General features: G+C 39.6%; 5 protein-coding genes across 7 annotated transcripts; all 5 read right to left on the reverse strand.

Annotated features, from left to right (window-relative positions):
* Positions 1–1,650: 1,650 nt before the first annotated feature.
* Positions 1,651–5,067, reverse strand: bpgm (2,3-bisphosphoglycerate mutase). The gene is made up of 3 exons (XM_010757315.3): positions 4,939–5,067; positions 3,891–4,513; positions 1,651–3,435 (listed from the first exon to the last, which is right to left on the reverse strand). The coding sequence occupies exons 2-3, from the start codon at positions 4,489–4,491 to the stop codon at positions 3,257–3,259; spliced, it is 780 nt and encodes a 259-aa protein (XP_010755617.2). The 5' UTR covers positions 4,492–4,513; positions 4,939–5,067; the 3' UTR covers positions 1,651–3,256.
* Positions 5,068–5,966: 899 nt separating this feature from the next.
* On the reverse strand, positions 5,967–12,454 carry LOC104940661 (troponin I, slow skeletal muscle-like). 2 transcript variants are annotated; one of them, XM_027273032.1, is made up of 8 exons: positions 12,444–12,454; positions 8,586–8,629; positions 8,452–8,458; positions 8,052–8,096; positions 7,786–7,917; positions 7,230–7,319; positions 6,950–7,123; positions 5,967–6,534 (listed from the first exon to the last, which is right to left on the reverse strand). In XM_027273032.1, exons 2-8 carry the CDS (start codon positions 8,594–8,596, stop codon positions 6,448–6,450), a joined length of 546 nt encoding a protein of 181 aa, XP_027128833.1. In that variant the 5' UTR covers positions 8,597–8,629; positions 12,444–12,454; the 3' UTR covers positions 5,967–6,447. The 2 variants fall into 2 exon arrangements, with proteins under 2 accessions (XP_027128833.1, XP_010755616.1); XM_010757314.3 differs by lacking the exon at positions 12,444–12,454 and adding an exon at positions 9,250–9,499.
* LOC104940660 (troponin I, slow skeletal muscle) lies at positions 9,606–13,273 on the reverse strand. 2 transcript variants are annotated; one of them, XM_027273034.1, is made up of 8 exons: positions 13,179–13,273; positions 12,356–12,392; positions 12,222–12,225; positions 11,776–11,817; positions 11,428–11,559; positions 11,243–11,332; positions 10,207–10,380; positions 9,606–10,117 (listed from the first exon to the last, which is right to left on the reverse strand). In XM_027273034.1, the coding sequence occupies exons 2-8, from the start codon at positions 12,364–12,366 to the stop codon at positions 10,028–10,030; spliced, it is 543 nt and encodes a 180-aa protein (XP_027128835.1). In that variant the 5' UTR covers positions 12,367–12,392; positions 13,179–13,273; the 3' UTR covers positions 9,606–10,027. The 2 variants fall into 2 exon arrangements, with proteins under 2 accessions (XP_027128835.1, XP_027128834.1); XM_027273033.1 differs by having other exon boundaries at positions 13,157–13,263.
* Positions 13,274–15,147: 1,874 nt separating this feature from the next.
* LOC104940659 (troponin I, slow skeletal muscle) lies at positions 15,148–17,814 on the reverse strand. The gene is made up of 8 exons (XM_019270283.2): positions 17,732–17,814; positions 17,055–17,078; positions 16,931–16,934; positions 16,777–16,818; positions 16,531–16,662; positions 16,084–16,173; positions 15,728–15,901; positions 15,148–15,555 (listed from the first exon to the last, which is right to left on the reverse strand). Exons 2-8 carry the CDS (start codon positions 17,063–17,065, stop codon positions 15,469–15,471), a joined length of 540 nt encoding a protein of 179 aa, XP_019125828.1. The 5' UTR covers positions 17,066–17,078; positions 17,732–17,814; the 3' UTR covers positions 15,148–15,468.
* Positions 17,815–18,042: 228 nt separating this feature from the next.
* On the reverse strand, positions 18,043–21,271 carry LOC104940691 (troponin I, slow skeletal muscle). The gene is made up of 9 exons (XM_010757343.3): positions 21,110–21,271; positions 19,923–19,951; positions 19,812–19,815; positions 19,643–19,684; positions 19,088–19,219; positions 18,918–19,007; positions 18,667–18,837; positions 18,487–18,577; positions 18,043–18,391 (listed from the first exon to the last, which is right to left on the reverse strand). The coding sequence occupies exons 2-8, from the start codon at positions 19,931–19,933 to the stop codon at positions 18,491–18,493; spliced, it is 537 nt and encodes a 178-aa protein (XP_010755645.1). The 5' UTR covers positions 19,934–19,951; positions 21,110–21,271; the 3' UTR covers positions 18,043–18,391; positions 18,487–18,490.
* Between the last annotated feature and the right edge of the window lie 517 nt (positions 21,272–21,788).

Genomic DNA, 21,788 nt, shown 5'->3' on the forward strand with positions numbered 1-21,788 from the left:
AGTGTACAGCCCCGCCTGCTCAGGCTGCAACTCACTGGTGTTCACACAGGACTGATGTTTGTGATTCATCTAGTTTATACACAGTTCAATAGTTCTGAGATTAATTAACACTAATTAATTTGATCATCTCATCTGATGCATGTACAGAAAATTGTGAGCCTCAAATCACTGTATGAATAAATAGATTTATTCATTTCTCTTGTGTGGGATCATTAAAGTCTATTTGATCTTTTTACACTCATTCCCTTGCTGGTGAGTCACTGACAGTATAAAGAATGGACCTTGTATGTGTAATGTCATGTATAAGTTTCTAAAAAGATGTTTTGAAGCTCTTGCATGCCACCATGTTGGCAGTCCTGCCTCTTCCACGTCCTGTCTGATCTAAAAAATCAGCAGGAACGCGGCTCATCAGCAGAACTGAGGCGGGTCGAACGACGCCTAGGTGATCTAACAAGGCATTTAAACACAAGGTCACGTGTGGGCCTTGTGGTCCTCGGCAGTATTAGTTGTTTGGCTTTGGTTGAGAACAGTAGGTGCTAATCTCAACATTGTGGTGGCCAGGGTCGAAGAGACCTATTGCTGCCTTCCTAGACATAATAGATAGCTTGCCGTTGACGGTCCAATCTGCGTAAACAGACATCTGTGTCTCCAGACTAGAATATGCTGACAATAACACAAACATTCTCTTTGACTAACTCTGGGCCTATAGTATTTGTGGTGTTATCTTTGGGTTTAAAGTCGATCCACCAGGATCAGTTGGGCAGAATGTGAGACCGACTCATGCACCCAAGATGAACTTTGAGAGTGTCTTTAATTCTCCTTGGCCAAGCGTCAATAAAAAATACAGCATAAGACATCAGAGGCTTCTGAACACTTTCTTCCTTCCTGACCTCAACATTGACCATCGACTTTGAGCAATTTCTCCACAACAACAAGGAAATTAGCTGCAGAGACCAAAACAGTTTTTTGTACCAGGCTGTAAACATGTTTATTTCTTCTGTGAAATTAGACATTTTAACATGGGGGCTTATGGAGATTGACTTGCTCTGTATCCAGCCTCAAGTGGCCGATTGAGGAGCTGCAGTTTTTGGCACTCCCACATTGGCTTCACTTCACAGCATCGAAGGTTGCCGCTTGGTGTGAACACAGGTTTGGTATCACAGGTGTAGTTCTGACACACCTGGATGATGCAGTTCCGCAATACAAAATGTGTTGTCTCTCATGCGAACTGTGTGGTCCCTATGTTATAATGTCTGTATCACCGCTGCCACATCGCTGGGAAAAAAGAATCACGTTAATCATTGTGTCCAGTTAAGAGCGTTTCCATCCAATTAGAGGGTTTCTCCCTGGTTCAGCCCCACTGGTTTGGCCTAATTACAGAAATAGTTGAGAAATGAAGAGCCACTCCTCTGGAACCATCTGTGGTAGCCAAACTGACTCAGTTGTTTATTGTTCCCAGCGGGCTAAAGGCAACCAAGAATCCAAATTACAGACATATCTGTACTTCCCCAAACTGTACTGTTGTTTGTTTTCTAATTTGTTTCTATTGCTTCATTGCAAAATTTACGACTAACTCTATGTAAGTGCGACATCTGACATGCCTTTGTGTTGTGAAATGAGGAACTATCTCATAAAAAAGAAGCTTAAAAGTGACAAAGAAAAGTCCCTTTTATTTTAATCATGCAGACTCTCACAGGGTAAGGTGTGAACAGCAGGGAAGACATTCAATCATCTTGCAGAAAATGACAAACATACCAGTGTTTTCTACTCTTCTATCCACAGATGCATGTTCTTAACTAAACTTACAAACCAGTGTACAAAATAGCAGTGACAGAAATACTGCACAGTGCTGCACATCAAACAAGAGACACATCACGACATACACCGACCGGCCATTTCACTTGAACAATCCAGTGTGATCCAATCCGACAACTCTGACATCAATTCAACTTTTGCAAAGTTTATAATGTTATTATAAACTTTATGTTATATATCAACTTCCTAAAAGTTGAATTTATGGCCGCGTGTCATCGTATTTGATCACCATGGATTGTTCAGGTGTACCTAATGAAGTGGCCGGTTGGAGTACAGTACAATAAAGTAGCCCGAGCCACACACAGTAGTAACATTACAAAGAAGTAAAATAAGTGCTACTAAGAGACATAATATGCAGACTCAAGAGCGGCTTGTAACAATTTTCACTTGCATCATTAAACAACATCAAATTGCACATGTATGATAATAATTTAGACTTTAAAACCCCCAAACCAAAATAGTGCTTGTATTTTAGAATCAAACTTTGTTATATGCATCAAAAAATAATGGTATTTACCATTCACAGCTGTTGCATTTAAAAAGTGCAAACCAGTTCATACCAAATGACCATGGTTGTTGGCCACAGTGTTTTAAACTCAACCTATTTCATGTCAGAGTTAATATACTGTACAAACCTCATAGAAAAACAACCTCAGCTGTCTTACTCAGCCATTCAAAAGTACGAGTGACTCATCAGGGACAGTCAAGGATTTCAGTGGTTTTGCATATTTACAGCATTTCTGTGGCTCACACTTACCCCATTCTTGGAATGAACAGCCTGGGCTATCAATTTATTTATATGAGGTAAGATTTGTTCGTGGAGTGCTTTTATTCTTAAATAAAATCACCGCAAGACCTCACTGATGATCTACGTAAAATAAGCTTTAAAAAAAAAAAGTAGCTGAGCACTACGTTAATACTGAAGGCACATGAGAATATTCATAAAGCTTATCAATGTAACAGAAAAGCATATTTTTTTTCTCTTTCTGGAGGTGATGTATTTCAAGATTTCACAGCTTCACTATAAGTAAATAAATAAATAACGACTTTAGGGCATACAGGCAGAAGTAGTAGGGACGAGCAGCTTAAAAAAAAAAAAAAAAAAAAAAAAAATCGCCTACAGACCGCACACTTCCTCAATGCTTACACATAACACAACTCAACACAGTGCTGAAACATTCACAGTACATCTCTGAACTTTCTCTTTCCCCCTGTCGGACCTGTCAGACCTGTGACACACACTCTGTATCCAGGCAACTATGACACATACACATATGAGACCTATACCTATCCTTTGAATCTTATTAACAATTGTTGTTATTGTTACTGGCGTTAATTAATGGGTTATTTGAGTCTTTTCAAGTTTTCACTGTACCTAATAAAAGTGCACATAGGCAGCCAGAACAGAGCTACGTTAAGTCTTACGGACAGCTTAGTGCATTCAAGTTGCTGTTTGTTTGGCTTTTCCCTGATCCTCCACCTTTTTGATAGCTGCCTGAATCTTCGCCTGGTCACCCAAGAGTTGTCGAGGCTTCACGGGCTTCAGGTTTTCATCCAGCTCAAGTAGGACAGGTATCCCTGTAGGTAAAGTCACGCTGGCTATGTCCACATCTGATATACCTGTTGAATTAAGCACAGCAACGATAAGATAACACCAGACAAACTTCATTTTCCTGTTGCTTAATGTATGAGAATATCCAGCCCGTGTGTGTGTGTGTGTGTATATCCTGTGCTGCATAATATTACGTAACAGCCAATATATCTAAAGTTACTGAGTGTCCTGTGGCATGGGGAGCCTACAAAGCTTACGAGTGTGTCGAAAGGTCAGAGTGGACTTCATCGCCACAGCCAAATGTAACATAAACTCACTGGCCTTTTTGCATAAGTTCAACCTTCCATTTCTGGAACTGAGATATGGCCTTTCGGATTCAAAGACTCTGATGAAATGGAAGGTTGAATTTAGAAACAGCAGCCTTTAGAGTCCGGCAGCTGAATTTCAGCTGAATGAGATCCTTTTACACAAAAGCAGAGAGCGAGAGAGAGCACTGTTTATAATAGCTTATGTTGTGGCATACCTTCCAGATGTTTCAGCAAAGCCCTGCAGCTGTTCCCATGAGCAGAAATGAGCACAGTCCTGCCATTCTTTATCTCTGGCACCACGGTGCTGTCCCAGTACGGCAGCAGCCTGTCCAGCACCTCCTTCAGGCTCTCTGCTCGTGGCAGGTTTTCCTTTGCCACGTCACAAGTGGTGTACCTGCGGTCATTGTAGATTTCCAGGAAGTAAGGGTGGGATTCATCGATCGGAGGTGGGGTGACGTCGTAGCTCCTTCTCCACAGCTTCACCTTTTCCTCCCCGTGCTGCAGAGCCATCTCCGCTCGGTTCAAGCCGATCAGTGAACCGTAGTGGCGCTCGTTCAGTCTCCACGACTTGACCACGGGCACCCACTCCTGACCCATGGCCTCTAGCACCAGCCACGCCGTCTGGATGGAGCGGCTGAGTATGGACGTGAACACTAAATCGAACTTGTAGCCCTGCTCCTTCAGGAGCCTGCCACAATCCTGGGCCTCCTTCACCCCATCCTCGCTCAGCTTCTGGTCGACCCAGCTGCAGAACCGGTTCTCTTTGTTCCAGGCCCCCTCGCCATGCCTCAGCAGGAAGAGTTTGTACTTGGACATCCGAAGCACGAGCAGCAGAAACCTGCAGTTGGTGATAAGAGAGGTGTAAAATGTTAACACAAAGTCAAATATCCAGCTTCTGGCTTCACTTGGTCACAAGGCTGTGTGTGTGATCTGGGATCAGGTACTTGGTGGAGGCAGTGCTTGCAAAAGGTTAGAGGTTGTCTTAAAAAAGTGGCAGGCCAAAGGCAGAGTAAGAGTATGTGGCCTCATTCAGAGCCTGATAACGTTAGTTATCTGCTATAAAGCAGCTTTGGATGCTGCTTATCTTTTTCAGCATGTATGAAAGGATGGATGGACGTGTTGCCATGTCAATAAACAACAGTACAGCGTGTGTTATGAGCGCTCACACCGAGGTAAAGAGAGGCCTAACGTTTAAAAAAAAAATACAGACATGTGGCAACCTAACCCATAAATAATTACAGAAAATGTGAAATGTCGTCTTACCCTGTGTGGGGTTATAAATCCGGCGTAGATGTATGCTAGTACAGTCGTGAGTGTTGACAGGCCATGTACAGTAGCGTTCCTGTGGACGCTGTTGATTGACGTTCGGCTCCTCCAATCAGAATGCCGCATATCGCATGTGGGCGGCTCCTTTGTTGAACGTTATGCCCATATTAGGAGTGGTAGTAACCCAGCAGCGGAGGGGTGTGACCGTTACTTCATGGATGTACTGATGGGAAGTTAGGTTCTTTTTAGTGAGCCGGATCATTTGACTCAGCTCGCCCAGAAGAGTCGGATCTTTCGGCTCCCAAACGACTTTATCACTTATGCCTTTAATGATTCAGTCAAATTTAGCGCTGTTTTGACCATCAGTCACGTAAAAGAGCCGGCTCGTTCGCGACTGACACATCACCACATGGATGTACTGAAGAGGTACAGTCTGCTGTCTAACTGTTGATGTTTTGGACTTTATGGCTCTTTCGGCTCCCAAACGACTTTTATACTTTTAATAATTCTGCTAAATTTAGCGCTGTTTTGACTATTGGACAGGAGCCAGCACTCATTAGTCATGTAAAAAAAAAAAAAAAAGAGCCGGCTCTTTGAACCGGCTCGTTCGAGACTGCTCATCACCACATGGATACTGAAGAGGTACAGTCTGCTGTCTAATGTTTTTGTCGTATGGACTTTGTGGCTCATAGTTTTCAGAGGATTTATGATTATGGAAAGAGTCTTTTGTTTACGGGGAAGAGGGAAGAGACAGTTTATGTTAAGCTTGTATAAAAATATATATAAAAATGATGCAGGAGTGTGGGAAGTGGAAAACAATTGGGGGAACATAATGGAGTGTTGTTTTGAATGTTTTACGAAGTCAGGTTTCATTGTTTAAACTTCAACACCATTTCACTCACATGCGCTCGCTCACTTAAATATTATATATATACATGATACTGATTTACAATCCTGTTTCCTAAAAAGTTGGGACAATAACATGTCAACACAAGTCAAAATCACAAAGGACCATTCTTCTCTGAGCAATTGCATTTACATTTTATTATTTGATACACAATTCATAGCACTGCTTCTTCTCAGTTTAATGCTACATTAATCTTCAAGGATGCTCACATTATGGGACTCCAACCTTTGCAAATGTTGTATAAATTGCACCAACTCAGACTTATAATTATTGTTGCATATGACAGCATAAGTACAGGTGAGCAGGACAGCCGGCAGTGGTGCTGTGTCCATGAATTCAAATAGATGCTAAAGCTACACAATAAATACAGTGCTCTAAGAGTACATATGTTTTTCATATTACACCGTACATTATGTAAAAAACAATATGTATGACATGAATTATGTTCACTATTGCCATTTACACAAACATGAACTGTGCCAGATTCTGCTTGTTAACCTGGTCTTCATGTTCACTGTCAATATAAAGTGAACAACAGGTCACATGATCCACCTGTTTTAGAGCAGCAAACACCTTCACAAAGAAATTCACCACGAAATCTACTGCCCGGCATTAAACAGCTTCTTCCTGCCCTCCATACCAGACATTGCGTCCACGTTCTTACGCCAGTCGGTCACTTCCTCTTTCTGTGGAGGAAAGATGATTCTGATTAAAACACAAGTACACGTAGTTATTTTGAACACCACAAATAAGCCCAGTACACATGGCTGCCTCAGATATCGTATCACTGTGTTTTTATTCTTCTCAGTTCAAGTTTCACATCAGTAGGTCTTATACTTTAATTAACCTGCCAATTCCCATTTCTGTATATGCAAATAGCCTGTGAATATCTTGAACTCAGACTGCTACTCCTACTAGGTCTAAGCTTTCTTATGAAAACAGTGCAGATGGGTCAACTGTTGTTTTATGTTTTTAATTGTTTGTCATTTGTTTAATATATGTACCCAGGAGTCCCATGAAAGCAGCACAGATACTGGGTGGGCTGTCCTAAAGTGACACCACAACATCTTATAAAGTGAAGTTAGATCCAGCAGCACTTACCTTCTCCTCCTCCTTCTTCACAGTCTTGAGGTTGGCCTTGAAGTCCACAGACTCTTTGACTTTAGCGCCCAGCAGAGCGCCCAGCATGGCATCAGCAGACACCCTCACCCTCTTCAGGTTCGGTCTCTTCATCTTGCCCTTCAACTCATAGATCTTCTGGGACAGGTCCTGTATCTTTTTCCAACACAAATAACAAACCCACCACCCACATTACCTTAAAATGTTGCACCTTGGTTACACACAGTATGCATGTATCGGTACATTTGTAAAATGTACTTACCTCCCCTTCATTTTTTGTCACTTTAGCATTAATGTCATACCGCTCCTCGTCCACCACATCAATTTTCTTGTGTAGCTCTTTGCAAAAATTCTGTGGACAGAAATCTTTAGCATGTTAGACTCATTTAAGCTCCAGTTGCCAATTTGTTTAAATGTAACTGACCTGGAAATATTGATACAGTCTGGAACAATGCACAGAGACGTACAATTTATATAAACACATGCAACATTTATTGAAGAATTTGTATGAGCCGCAGACTTAATCCAAGACATAGTTTTCATTGGACGAAATGAGACATTGTCCTTGGCAAGAGGCATTGCTGGTGAGGTTTGCAAATGTCATTTTTTTTCAATTCTTTGTGCACCTCAAACTCAGTTACGTTCACCTTGATTGTATTTGAATTTAAAAAATGACGGATACCTCAAAACCTCTGCAAATAAAAGTAATTGCTTGCGGCTCGGGGTACATTAGGTAGGAAAAGGTCATTTGGATGAAGAAGAAGTGAGTTAATGCTGACTTGAAAATGAGTGTTAAAATGCTTCAATGATAAATGTACCTGTAGGTCCTGCAAAGACAGGCCTGACATTTCAAGTGCTGGGACTCTTTCAGCGAGAGTTCTCTCCCGTTCGTCTTTTCGGATTTGTTTTTCGTTGTCCAGCATAGTCATCGCCTTTTTTAGCAGTTTGGTCTGGTACATATAAAAATGACATCTCAGTCAGCCAGACAATGTATAGTTTACAGCACTTAAAGAATGTAAATTCATGAACAGGATTTTTTACAGCATCACTATACAAGACTAGCACACAGTTGCACATAAAATACCTTCAAGAACAGTCTACGGGATGCAGAGATCTTTGGCTTTGGTTTCTGGAAAAAAAGACGGTGTATATGTCAGATTTCTGGCAAAACATTTCACATATACAACTAACTGACATGCAGCTATTGCATCTTAGTCATGTTATGATTCAATAAACACAGAAAATTACAAAATATACAGTTCAGACAGATCTAGTATATAGTTTATATGAGTCAAGTCAATTTTATTTCATGTATAGTCCAGGCGTTTATTTATATTTAGACTGCAGAACACGTAGGCTAATCTTCATAATCATAATTCAACAAAAGTGCAGTTCTTGGTCCCACAATGATGCAACAAATTAATAACTTAAAATAAATAAATTATATTTAATACATTTATTTTTTGACAGTAGAAATAACTCACCGAAGGCCTGTAAGGTTAGGAAAGCAGTGTCCATAATTTAAGAAGAGAAAGAGAAGTTTGTTACATTTCTGGAATTTCATGATTATAAATGTGAGTCATGGTGTGATGAAAGTAAATAAGACATGAGTACTTACGCTTCAGACATGGCTGCAGTTCTGTGTGTCTCCTCTTGTTAAATCTGTCAAAGAGAAAAAGAAAGAAGCTAATTATCAGTTTTTTTTTTACTGAAGAATACACTTCTGAACAGAAAAAAAGCTAAATTAAGCAAGGCTGACATTCAGTTGTCATCACTTCTGACTGAGAAATCCTACATATGATGAGGTCACAAAGCAGGGGTCACAAAAAATGTATGACATTGTCCAAAGGTCAACTTACTGTATGACTGTACGACTAAAACAAACCTTTTTCTTATTACCTGACAAGTAATCAACCAGGACCAAAAAAAGGCCAGAGTTCATGTTATTTATATAGATCTTTAACAACTTTTATTTAAATAAAGTAAATGCTACATCATTAAACTGAAATGACACAAAAAAATGACAAAGGATTGGTTGCAAAGAAGACAACACATGAATCAAATCCACAGTGTGATATGTTATATATAACTTCTCCTGGGACTTCTGTTGAAAATCTCAAACCTCAAACAATAAAACTCTCCCCCCTGACTGAGATGTAAGAAGATTTTAAATTTAGATTCAGTTATAGTAACTGTAACAAGAATTATAGTAGAAGACACTGAATTTAAAGTAGAATCTTCTTCTTATCTTCCTGTTATATTTCAAAATAAAAACTCCTTACCTTTAAAATAGGCGACAAATCTCTCAGGCGTCTTTTTCTGAGACGAGAAGGACAGAAAGAGGGTAGATATATAGATTCCAGCGCTCACGTGAGTGGCTCACTAAAATAGCCCCTCTGTCCTCACCATTTTTCACTGCGTCTCTCTCGCTCTCTCTCAGTCATGAGGTGTGAAAGACAGACTGTCCACCTGTGATGCTTTCTTAGTGCCTCTGTCTCTTTGCTAAAAGAGGAGACGGTGAAGCCTGAAAGAACTTTAATTCAACGTTATGTGTTTAAAATTTTAAAGTTGATCCCACATACAATCAACAATCTACAAAAGTGATTATTATATCACACAGTTGAGGGAAACAATGACAGAACTTTAGTTTTTTTATTGAGAGAATATTGCTGGATTCATGTTTGTATCAGGTACATAACCCAAATACAAAGATAGCATACTCCCACTGAACTCTAACAGAGGCTGCAATCATGCTACTTAACTTTTAGCATTGTATCTTTATTAGGCAATATATTTTGTTTTTACCAGTCTGAGAAAATCAATGGCCAGAACAGCAGATAGCACACAAGCAGAAGTTAATTTATGAGGGACTCCATAGTCAACCTACTATACTGTACTGTACGTCCACAAGTGTCTGAGCATCTTGTGAAAGAGCTATGCTGCCATCATAAGGCTGCAGAAGAGAACTACTGCAAACAGTCACTACAACACTAGTACAAAAATACTGACGTTAGTATAGTGTATTCAAATGTTAAGGAGATAACAAAAGTAAATGTTTCTTTAGTTGCCGGATGCATCAAACAGCTTCTTCCTGCCCTCCATGCCAGACATGGCCTCCACGTTCTTACGCCAGTCAGTCACCTCATCCTTCTGTTGGAAACAGACATACAGCCACGATTAAACAATTAGATCATTTGACCAGAATTATCCGCTCTCTGAAGGTTTCTAAAGAGGCTCACCTTGTCCTCTTCCTTCTTGACCGTTTTGAGGTTGGCCTTGAAGTCAAAGTTCTCCTTGTGTCTGGAGCCAAGCAGAACGCTCAGCATGGCTTCAGCTGAGATCTTCACTCTCCTCAGGGTTGGTTTCTTGAACTTACTCTGGATCTCAGTGATCTTCAGATTCATATCTTCAATCTGGCCGGAAAAACATGCGATAGAACAAGTTGTACCATTCTCTACCATTCGATTATACATAATGAACACAACGTGGAGGGCACCTCACAAGATTGCTACATCTTTCCTTGGCAGTTCACTTGAACATGAACTCTGAGATCTACCAATAGCTTAACCATGGAGATGGATATTTTAAAAAAAGTTAAGGTTGACTAATTTCTTCAACTTACTTATTTACTGTAGGTAAAACTATTTCTTCAAATGCTCAAATTATTTTAAAGTTAGCAGCTGTTTAAGGCTGGGCCAACCAGTACAAAGTAACAGAGAAGTAAAAGAAACTCTCAAAACACTAAACTATTTCCAATCGCTACTTTTACAGATATTTAGACATCTGTGGTTAGGGGAAAATATTCTAGTTTTACTGGCACTGAACCTCAGGATTGCTCCATACTCCATATTTGATATATTGCCAATTATTGCCCAGTTTATTATTACTCTAATCATAATATTGAATATAAATGTCATCTGAGGTTTTGTGTTTCATTATATCAGTGTAATTATCGGCTCCAAACAACTTACCAGTCCATAATTTACTGCCGTGGTTTAAGTCAGTTAATAGGACTCAGCCAAATCGCAATTTTACTCCCATCTTACTCAATCATGAACTGTTGAGTTCCCAAATAACTGGCAGTGTTTGGTACTATAACCACAGACTGTATCCATGAAGAAGAGCAGCAGGTTATCTGTTTAGATGTTTTGTTATTCTCAGTGTTGCCACACGGAGGCAGTGGTTGTTCATGTTTAGGCCTCTCATGTTCCTCGCAGTAAAGACACTGGATGCACTGATTCCAAAAACATCTCCATATTTTCTTTAGCAGCTCACCTCCTTGGCATTTTTGGACACCTTGAGGCTTATATCATACCGCTCCTCATCTACGACGTCAATCTTGTGGTGCAAGTCTTTGCAAAGATCCTGTAAAATAAGTAAAAGACACCCTCTAGTGGTATTAGAATATAGCATGAACTTGATAATAGTGATTTTTTTGTTGTTGTTATGAAATGAAGTACCAGCATCTCTTGCAAAGACAGACCAGAGAGTTTTAGAGGAGGAACTCTTTCTGCCAGAACAGCTTCTCTCTCCTGCATCTTCCTCTCTGTCTCCTCCTGCAGCATCTCAGCAGCGACTGCCAAGAGCCGAATCTGAGGAAAAGGTCCAAAATAAATATGTGAAACAGGATATATTTTTATTGTTAATCAGTTCATACAATACGACTTGACCATGATCTGTATAAAGCAATATTTAACACAGAATACTGAACACACATCATGCTGTATGCTGGCTAACATGTTATATACTGTATAAAAATCCAATCTATCACAATAAATAGAAATAGAAATACATGAATAGCAACTCACCTTCAACCCCAGCTTTCGTGAGGATGAGATCTTTGATTTTCTCTAGAATTTACACAGAAAAATATTTATTGTAGTCTCAACCTTCAATGTTATTTACTACTCATATAGTATAAAACTGTGTTTCATATTAAATTGGGCCTCACATGATTGCATGAGGATTCACGGGTAGTCTATAAACAATGGTGTAGGGCAATTTATCTAATAATATGTTGGATTTGTGTTAATGTGTATTGCCAGACATATTTTTGACAATTTGGGGGGGGCACCAATAACTTGGTGGGCCCCCTGCAGTGCCTCTAACGAGCCTGTAAGGGGCTCAGATTCCCTGTTGAAGACTTGGGGTCTAAACTCTATGTACAGTAGATTTGGGAGCACATCACACATTTACATAACCTCAGGTAGATTAATGATAAAAAAGGACATATTAAAGATAGGTAGATACTCACAGGTCTGTTGGAGCATTAAAAAGAGGGAGAAAATACGTATCAGCATATCTACACAATGAGTATTAATGCATAGTTTTACGTTATAGTTTGGTATCGTCAATGAACACATGAAAACCAAAAGAAATTAAACTCACCCATCGGTCATGATTGTTTTAAATTCCCACACCGGAACTGGAAAAGTAAAAAAAAAATAAAGGTAAAATCTGATCTTGTAATTTGAACCTTTTAAAATATTTTAACCCTCTCCTTCACCTTTAACAGCAATGTGCTGAAGATTGATCTTTTTAACCTCCCTGCTCAAAGCATTTCACTCACTCCAAATATTCATTTGCACATTAAAGCTGAATGCGCAAAGTTATTTACTCTTCAATCAGTTGTTCCTCTGGTGCCATTTAAGGCTGGATTGGCGTTTTGTACAGAACAATTCACAATTTGCTTTTATTAACTTGAGTTTTATGTAGATGTAAGTAGACTAGACTTTCTCCTCATTCACATGGAATTAAAAAGAAACCCATGAGAAATTAGATAAATGTACAAATTTAAATAAATAAGCTAAAAGGTTTCATATGTATGCATCCCTGCAGGATACATCTTTCAGAAATAATTTAAGCACAGTGGCTTTCAGAGTACTTGCGTGATCTGCAAAGCTCCAGAGTGCTGAGTCAGTGCATGTGTTAACATAACTGACAAGAGTCTCTGCATAGGTGGCAAAAAAGGTGAATAGCCTGATAATCCGCAGGCATGTAAAATGACAACATTCGTCTTGCTGTTAATATTAACACAATATCCAAATGAAACAACAGCGTGAAGATAAGACACTAACCTGCATTAGATTTTTTCAGATTCTAAACATGTTAGTAATTCATAGCATGCTGACAAGTTACTCCTAATTCAAGAAATTCAGACACAACAAATTGACTCTAAATCCCACGTACCAGAATATTAGCAGCTCTGTACCTTATTGAAGCTGAGCGGGTCCTTGAGTGGTACCTCAAAACTGAAGTGTGTGAGGGAGGGAGCAATCGACTTTCTGAGGGATGATGGAGAATAATCAATCAAATTTATAGCGGCTGTGTCAAATGCGAACAGCTCACTAAAATAGACTTCTGTCTCTGCTTCTGCTTCTCCTGTCAGTCCGCCAGCAGTGACATTCACATAGCATAACAATATTCAGACAGGAAAGGGGGGGGGGTAATAAAACTTTGTTTATGGGCTCCAGCATTTGGGTATCTTAGGTGGTTTCGACAACACCTGTTGGTCGAAGTGGCAGTGAATATTTAAAGAGGTGACCACATTATTGTTGGGTCAGTGTCACGCATTTACATTCGTCCAAAGCAAGTCTGTCAGTGTGAGGATCAAGTTGTCAAGGAGCCAGGAAGGGAAACAGAAGAAACAGAATCAGCCTAGATTGTTAGTTTTCATTTGTTTTGCACCTTCTATTTATAGAACAAACAACACGGTCCAAGTGTAAATCTGGACCATCACCACTTTTTTAACACCTGTTCCCATATCTGTGTTTCTAGTGGCCAAATCAACTGTATGTCTTGTATGTCTGTATTTGCAAATCCATCCTTACTCAAATTTCAAGAAACAAAATATAGGTTAGAAAACTTATAATTGATCTAACAATGAGATTTTTTGGATAATGCAAAACTGGTTTTTGGACGTCTTCTGCGGCTTTACAGATGATTTACTTTGTCTCCTTGCATGAATTCAGTCAGTGATTTTCTTACTTTCACAAAAACTATTAGTATGTAGTCTGTGTTCAGTGCTTTTCTTCCATTCACCTTACTCCATATTCATCACTATTTCTCTGCGTGTGTGCGATGACAGACTATTATAGCTTGATAATAACACATTACAGGACCTCCTTGGAGGTAGCCAAAGGTTATTTAGGGGGAGTAGAGGAGCAAGGACAGGTGCTGGTCGGTGGTGGCTTGATGGTTTCTAAACTGAGCCAGCCGGTTCAATCTGCGTCATTGTTGTAACCCTCAAGTAAGGATAGGAAGGCAGCGAACGATTAAACGAGAATAGTAGAGCACAGATTTGGGGTCAAATACTATTTTTAGATCACTTCTTCTTCTGCTTGCTTAAAAGGAGCATTGAAACGACTTCAGTTGAAGAGACAGACTATAGAAAAGATGATCAGAGACTGTGTTCACCCACAGTTGGAAACTTGACATCTCTCAAGGCCCAAAGTACTCAAAAGACATGAATAATATCCTTTTTTTTTTTACTTTTAACTATGTTTGTGTTAATTAGTGTATAATTACCTGAAAATAAGAATCGTTTTGTGTTTGTTATCTTACAATGAGTCCATCATGTTTCTACAGTAACCCAGAACGGACAAACTGAACATGATAGAGCATTTTGCACATTTTTCAAAGCCGCCGTAGTTTCTTATTCAAAGCTAATGTTACCTGCTTGAATCCTACACACTGCTCCTTTAACACTGGATGGAATTTAAATAAATAATAATTAGGTTTAGAAAATATCAAAAAACTGTGAAAAATCCCATCACAAGTTTTCTCTTCAAAATCCAAAGATATTTAGTTTCCTATCAGGAAACCAGCAAATCTGGAATCAACTCCAAAAATTGTTGCCAGTGAATCGTTTCAATCAGTTAATGAACTAATTGCACCTCTTCTAGTTTTTGCAGTAGCAGTAGTGTTGATCGTCGCTGTGTGCTCTGGCTGCTCCCTTGTTGTTTAACTGAGGGGTTTATTGCAGCCCTGAACCTGCGACCTCTCTTATTTTTGGATGTTCACAGTCCTTAATGTGAACGTTACAAAGATGATTTAACAACTTTGTTCTCAGCTGCTGCTGTTGACAACTGCAAAGTCCTGGAACACTACACTACACTACAATGTGGCTCACGTTGTGTCCCGATCTATAATCTCAAGAAGGTAATAAAGTCGGTACCGTAGTTAAAAAGGAAAGTGGAGCATCAGTTTTCTGTGTTGATCAGAAGTATTTATTATCATGACATAAACTGCTGTTTTTATTCCAGGCATTCAAGCAGCAGCAAGTGTAGACAATTAACAAATAACCCCAAAACGACTAATCTATATGCAAAATATATACAATTCCCATCCTCTGAATTTAGAATATTTTTGATTTTTGCAAAAGTCTAAATACACACACTCACACATAAACTGTTTAGTTACTTTTTTGTGCTCTGCTTTCCTCTCTATTCTTGTCAACTGTAAATCAGCATTCGTATTTCAAATGTCCATAAATATAAAGTCTACTGTCCGGCATCAAACAGCTTCTTCCTGCCCTCCATACCAGACATGGCCTCCACGTTTTTACGCCAGTCAGTCACCTCCTCTTTCTGTTCATGAGAAGAAAGCAGTTCTTAGTAACACTGTACTTTCACATAAATGACCCCAACACACAACACGTCGAGCCAAATCTGATCTGATCTCAAAACCAAAAGAGTCACCTGAACCTGACATAATTGTGAAAGTATAGTAAATTCAAAATAAATCTGCTATGGCTCTTACCTTCTCCTCCTCCTTCTTCACAGTCTTGAGGTTGGCCTTGAAGTCCACAGACTCTTTGACCTTAGCGCCCAGCAGAGCGCCCAGCATGGCGTCAGCAGAGATCTTCACCCTCTTGAGGGCAGGTCTCTTCATCTTCCCCTTCAGCTCAAAGATCTTTAGAGATAGATTTTCAATCTGCAGGAAACAATTGAACACGTGAGTAAAAAAACACATGCAGTTTAAACAAATCTTGCAGTGAAATTAAATTAAACTTCAGCACTTAGATAACAATCTATATAAATAAAGAGATTAAATCTGTGGTAGTTAATGTAAATATGTTTGTACATGTATTTATATTTCTATAAATAAACATGTACCTCCTTGTTATTTTTGGTCACTTTGGCATCAATGTCATAGCGCTCTTCATCGACCACATCGATCTTATGGTGCAGTTCTTTGCACATAGCCTGCAGACAGAGACAGGAACATATTTATTGAACCCAGCAGTCCTTTGGCTCGTCGCACAGCTGCACATCTCACACTCACAACACTTTAAGTGTTTAGCTTTCATGTATTTAATATGTGAATTAAGTATTTTTTAATAGTAAGAGTTAATGATGATTTAAAGTTTGCTCTACGTAATGGTGCCAATTAAATGCTAACTGTAGACAATGAGGCACTCATGGACTCAGGACCTCTAATGCACCGACTGCATGTGAACACGGTGCATGCATGGCATCTATAAGAGGGATGCTTGCGTGTGGGGCATGGGAACCATGCTGTGTGTAGTATGTTTGGGTGCTCATGGAGTGACCTGCACATACCTGAAGGTCCTGCATGGACAAACCAGACAGCTGAAGTGCAGGAACTTTGTCATTCAGAGTCGCTTCTCTCTCATGCTTCTTTTCCTCCTTCTCCTTCTCTAACATCACCGCCGCCATTTTCAGCAGCTTGGTCTAAATTTAATTAAAAAAGTGAGTTTGATTGACTTTGTGGCACAGATCACACCCTATTGTGTGTCATGACGTTTTACTTGCAGTGAAGTATCTTCACTTTTAGTACAAACAAACCTTGAGAGCCAGTCTGCGAGATGCAGAGATCTTTGATTTTCTCTGCAAAGAAGCAGTAAACAAAATGTTTATGTAGCAACAGTAAACACAAAACCATAAGGTATCTAAAGGGAGATTGTTTAGATACGCTACACAATTATTTTTAATGACCTACCGGTCTATGGTGGACATTACGATGAGTAAAAAGAAAAGAAATAAGATGCGAGTTAGTTTAAACATGATAAAGCCCCAAAGGTTTTACAAATACTGATTTATATGAAGACAAAAAAACAACTTACGCCTCAGACATGGTCGGCTTCGGTCTGTAAAAATAAAATAATTCATACTAAAGTCAGAAAAATGCTAAATAATTCTAAACAGTGTTGGCAGCATTATAAACTAAGCGTTTGTTGTGATGCATGAAGCAGAATCTTCTTCTTCTACTGTACATACTGCTTGTTCACATCTTGTTGAGTGAAGCCATCCAGACGTCGAGATGGTGACATACCAACATTAAGCCTTTACATTAACAACACTTCACAGTTAAGCACTGCAGATACTTTGAATGATGATAACCTGTTTTAATCCCAGTTGGAGTCGATCCACTTTCAAGGCAGCCAAATCAGTATCAGGGTCAGTGTTAGCCAGATAAGAAGAAATAAATGTAACAAATGTGGACTGTAAAACTATTTCCCAGGTGCTGAAAATGTAAATGTAAATGGCTCATTGTGAATTTAAACAAACAAAACACAATAAATTATAAATGAATGGTCTTAAAATCATGGATTTTATAACAAAATGAGTTTTCTTATTTTGGTCTTGTCATATATAACATTTACATTTACAGTAAATTTGCATATTTATGTTGTTCCAGCAGAATGTTGCTGCTTTTTAAATGATTCCCGATAAATAAATAAATAAACAGGTGGAATAGTTTTAAATATTCACAGTGTCATCATCAGAAAAATCAACGTACCTTTTGTTTTCTAATGTCTGCAGAAAACCTGTTGAGGTGAGCAAGAGACTGTCTTTAAATGACAAGAAGAAAACTTCAAGTCAACTTTAATGCCTCCTATTGCCTTCTGTGAGTGGCCAACTAAAAATAGTCTCCTTCGTCTGACAGCCTGTATACATACATACATATATATATATGTGTGTGTGTACACATCTACACTGCATCCCCCAACACCAGGTTAAAACTGCATCCATCCAAGGGTACGGCCTCATCACCTGCAGTGATTAACCCCAGTGAGTGAGATCAATTGGGAATCAGAACAAACCAAAGAAATGTCATTATGGTTGTTTAATCAGCATCACATGTATTACAGATAGTGAGACAGCGCCATCGTCTGTATAATGCAAAGACTGCACTTTAAAGGACAAACTCATGAGACTCACCAAGCCCTTTTCTTTAGCACAATACAGAGAGTACTGTATACCATACACTTTATATTATTACATTCATGGCATACAGAGGTATTTCTTTTTACATACAAGTTTACATAAATGCAAGATTAAAACTATTTTTAATACAGTATGATCAAAAATAAAAGTGCATTTATTTAATCTTTTACAAGTGTCTGTGGTTGACAACGTTCTTTACAAAGTCAGTTTTGTTTCATCCTGTAATGTGATTCTGAAATGGAGATGAACAAAGGGATTTAATTAATAAAATAAAAACTTGAATTTGCAGTTATGTCTGGCTAACAAAGTTTTGTTTTACAAAATCACCTTTTTATTGGCCGGCATCAAACAGCTTCTTCCTGCCCTCCATACCAGACATGGCCGCCACGTTCTTACGCCAGTCAGTCACTTCTTCCCTCTGCAAAAACACAGATACGTATTGTGATCGACCTTTTTTAACGCAGTGTGTTGTTTCGTGGACGGTTTCATCTCAGTCGCCGTCGTTACCTTTTCATCCTCTTTCTTCACTGTCTTAAGGTTGGCCTTGAAATCAGCCTTCATGAGCTTGGAGGTGTCTGTGTATGCACCCAGCATGTCGTCTGTGGTTTTCTTCACCCGCTTCAAGCTGGGCCTCTTTACGCCCTTCAGCTCAATAATCTTCTGATTCAGCGTCTGGATCTGTGCAGCAAACATCACAGTTTAAGACACAAACAATAACCGCACGGCTACAACTTCCTGACGAGTCAGTTTTACTGCACCTCTGTATCATTTTTGGCTACTTTAATCTGCATATCATAACGAGCTTCATCTACAACGTCGATCTTACGATGTAGGTCTTTGCAAAGGTCCTGTAGAAGAAAAAGAAAACCGTCAGGATGAAGTGGTATGATCATGACTGAATCAGCATGATGATTTGCTGTGTCAGTACCTGGAGCTCCTGGACTGACAGACCTGCCATCTTCAGTGGAGGGAAAGACGCATTCACAACTCTTTCCTTCTCGTGTTTCTTTTCTTCAGCTTCAGCCACCAGCATAGCCGCTGCCTTCTTCAGCAGTTTGGACTGTAACATAGTAAAAAGTTAATAAGCCGTGAAAGAACCTAAAGTTCTGCAAACAGGCATTTCAAGAAGCGTTCAAATATAAATGCCAATCTGTACAGGTGTGTTTGTTAAAAGATTTTTAAACTGAGGCACTGTTTGTTCCACAGCATTGGAGCTAAAACAGTAAAAGCATAACCTACCCGCGCTTTAAGACTTTTCACCTTTATTTGACAATTGAAAGCTGAAGGCAGACAGGAAAGGGGAACATAGAGCCAGGGGTGACATGAGGGTTGAAATCAAACCACAGTGGCTGCCGAAAGGATTTTCAGCTTTGGTGTACGTGGGGCCACAAACTCTACCAGGTCTACCAGCCTCTGGGGCGCCCCCCAAAAAAAGCACAATCCCCCCTTTGTCCTCTATGGCCTAAAGGGATGTAAGACCTACCTTCAAAAGCAGCCGGCGCGTTGCTGAATACTTTGGCTTTCTCTGTGAGAAAGATAAGAGACTTTATACATCAAATACTGTCATTAATAAATGTTGTTTTAAGCATGAAATGCATTAACTCTGTATCACTTTTGATGAATAATGAATGACGGAAAGAGTTTTGACTCACCGGTCTTCATGTGTGACAAGAAAGTAGACAAAAGATTTTAGATTTAGGTTGTTATAATTTAATATACAAATGTGTGTCTGTAATTATGTTTCTTTAGAGGTTAATACTCACCCCTCAGACATGTCTGCAGCTTACAGTACCTAAAAACAAAGTCCTCTTTACTCATTTAGATGTATTTTTAACACATGATGTACTCAGTGTAAACAGTTAATATGTCTGTTAACAGTTTATTAGTAGATTTATTTGGTCCAATTGTCCTCAGGGGCTCTCAGATACATTTCAGTACTCTACCAGCTAACCCTCCTATTGTTATAAAGTGCCTGTTGTGCGGCTATATTTGGCCACATTGTCCCCGTGGTTTGCTGTGTCCCAGCAGCTGCTGTGGCTTTTGTGATGCCAGAGAAAGCCAAGCAGCAGAAAGGTTTGGCAACCAGGAGATGAACCACCGAATGTGTAGAGGCTATGAGAGTTATTTGAAGGAAAAACTGATCCTTTATGAATCGCAGCACTCTTTTACTACTATTAGAGAGCACATGAGCTGTAAATCGATCACTTTTATCCTACCGTCTCCGCTGTCTCTGTCTCTCACTATGTCTGACCTTCTCTCTTTGACGTATTGGCTTTACAACATTACTTCCTATTTGTTAATGAATTGGCATCATATATTAATGAATAGTCATAGGTGTGAAAGCGTGCCAGTGCTTCTAACACATCACAGTAACATATCCAATTTGACTTAAGCCAGCCTGACAGGGTGCGAAAGTCAAGGTAAACAAGTAAAGCAGGAGACAATTTTAGGAAGCCTGCAGCCTTGCCCCTCTACCCAGGGGGTTGCCAGTTCATACGAGCAAACCATCATCACTTGTCACACCAGCTTTTCTGTCACGACGATGGGTCAACCAGTCACCAATGCTTTAGCTGGCAGTTTAAGTCTCGGGTTACATGTCCTCACCAAGAGGATCAAGAGATCGTCAAGAAGCTTGAGGCGTCGTAGAAGTCAAACCAGGGCCACGTTCGAAAAGTTTGCTTTAAGACCTGGACTAAAGTAACGACACGGCCGGGATTCTCTCACATAAATACCAGCTGTGTCATGAGCATGCTGTTATGCGGTCTTTACTACTTCCTATATTTAAGGCAGACTTGACCCAGACAAACTTTCAGAGAAAGATGCCTAGATATCCAGGAGGTCTCTGACTTGTACAGTGGTTAAAAAGGCGACTCCTTTAATGCCTCTAATAAATCTGACTGACTTCTGTTTTCTTCTGATAAATAGCTTGATTATTTGATATAGATCTTACCTTGGAGGTGAGAAGAAATCAGCGAGAGCAGCAACAATGGCGATGTAAGGGAAAGAAAAAGCACTTTATGGTTATTAGTGAAAGATTTATGTATTCAAAAGCCTCATGTGAATGGCTCACTAAAATACACCCCCTGTCCACCTGACAATCCCTGCATCACAATGGAACCCTCTTTGATTTGCCCTCAACCCGTGACCTATTTATTTCATGTGATTGCATTACATAAGACCTCACTTCACATGCCCCTCACCTAACTGACAGCTGAGTTATCCTCTGTGCAGATGACAGGTGCCCCCCGAGCGTGTTCGCTTTTTAAATTTGTGTCATGAGGTGTACTGGCAAAGTACGCCCAAAGACCAGTTGTTTGAAAAGGTGCCTTCTAAAGTCACTTTAAAAACAGGTTGATAGGTTGAAGTTGAAGTTTAAAGTCTTTTGAGCTGTTTAATTCAACTGGGAGTCTACTGCCACGTTTAGTACGAGGCTGTACTTGGGCACGTTGGTGCTTTGAGGTAAATGCTAAAATTAGCACGGTATGATGCCATCATAGTTTGCTGTGTGTGCCGTGCTCATTAGCATTAAACACAAAATAAATGTTTGAGGCTGATGGGAATGTTGGAAGGCGTTGGATGAATTAAAATTATAACAAGATGATGGAGACCATGAGCGTCTTTACAAATTC

Source organism: Larimichthys crocea, chromosome XXI, assembly GCF_000972845.2.
Source record: "Larimichthys crocea isolate SSNF chromosome XXI, L_crocea_2.0, whole genome shotgun sequence".
Taxonomy (NCBI): Eukaryota; Metazoa; Chordata; class Actinopteri; family Sciaenidae; genus Larimichthys; species Larimichthys crocea.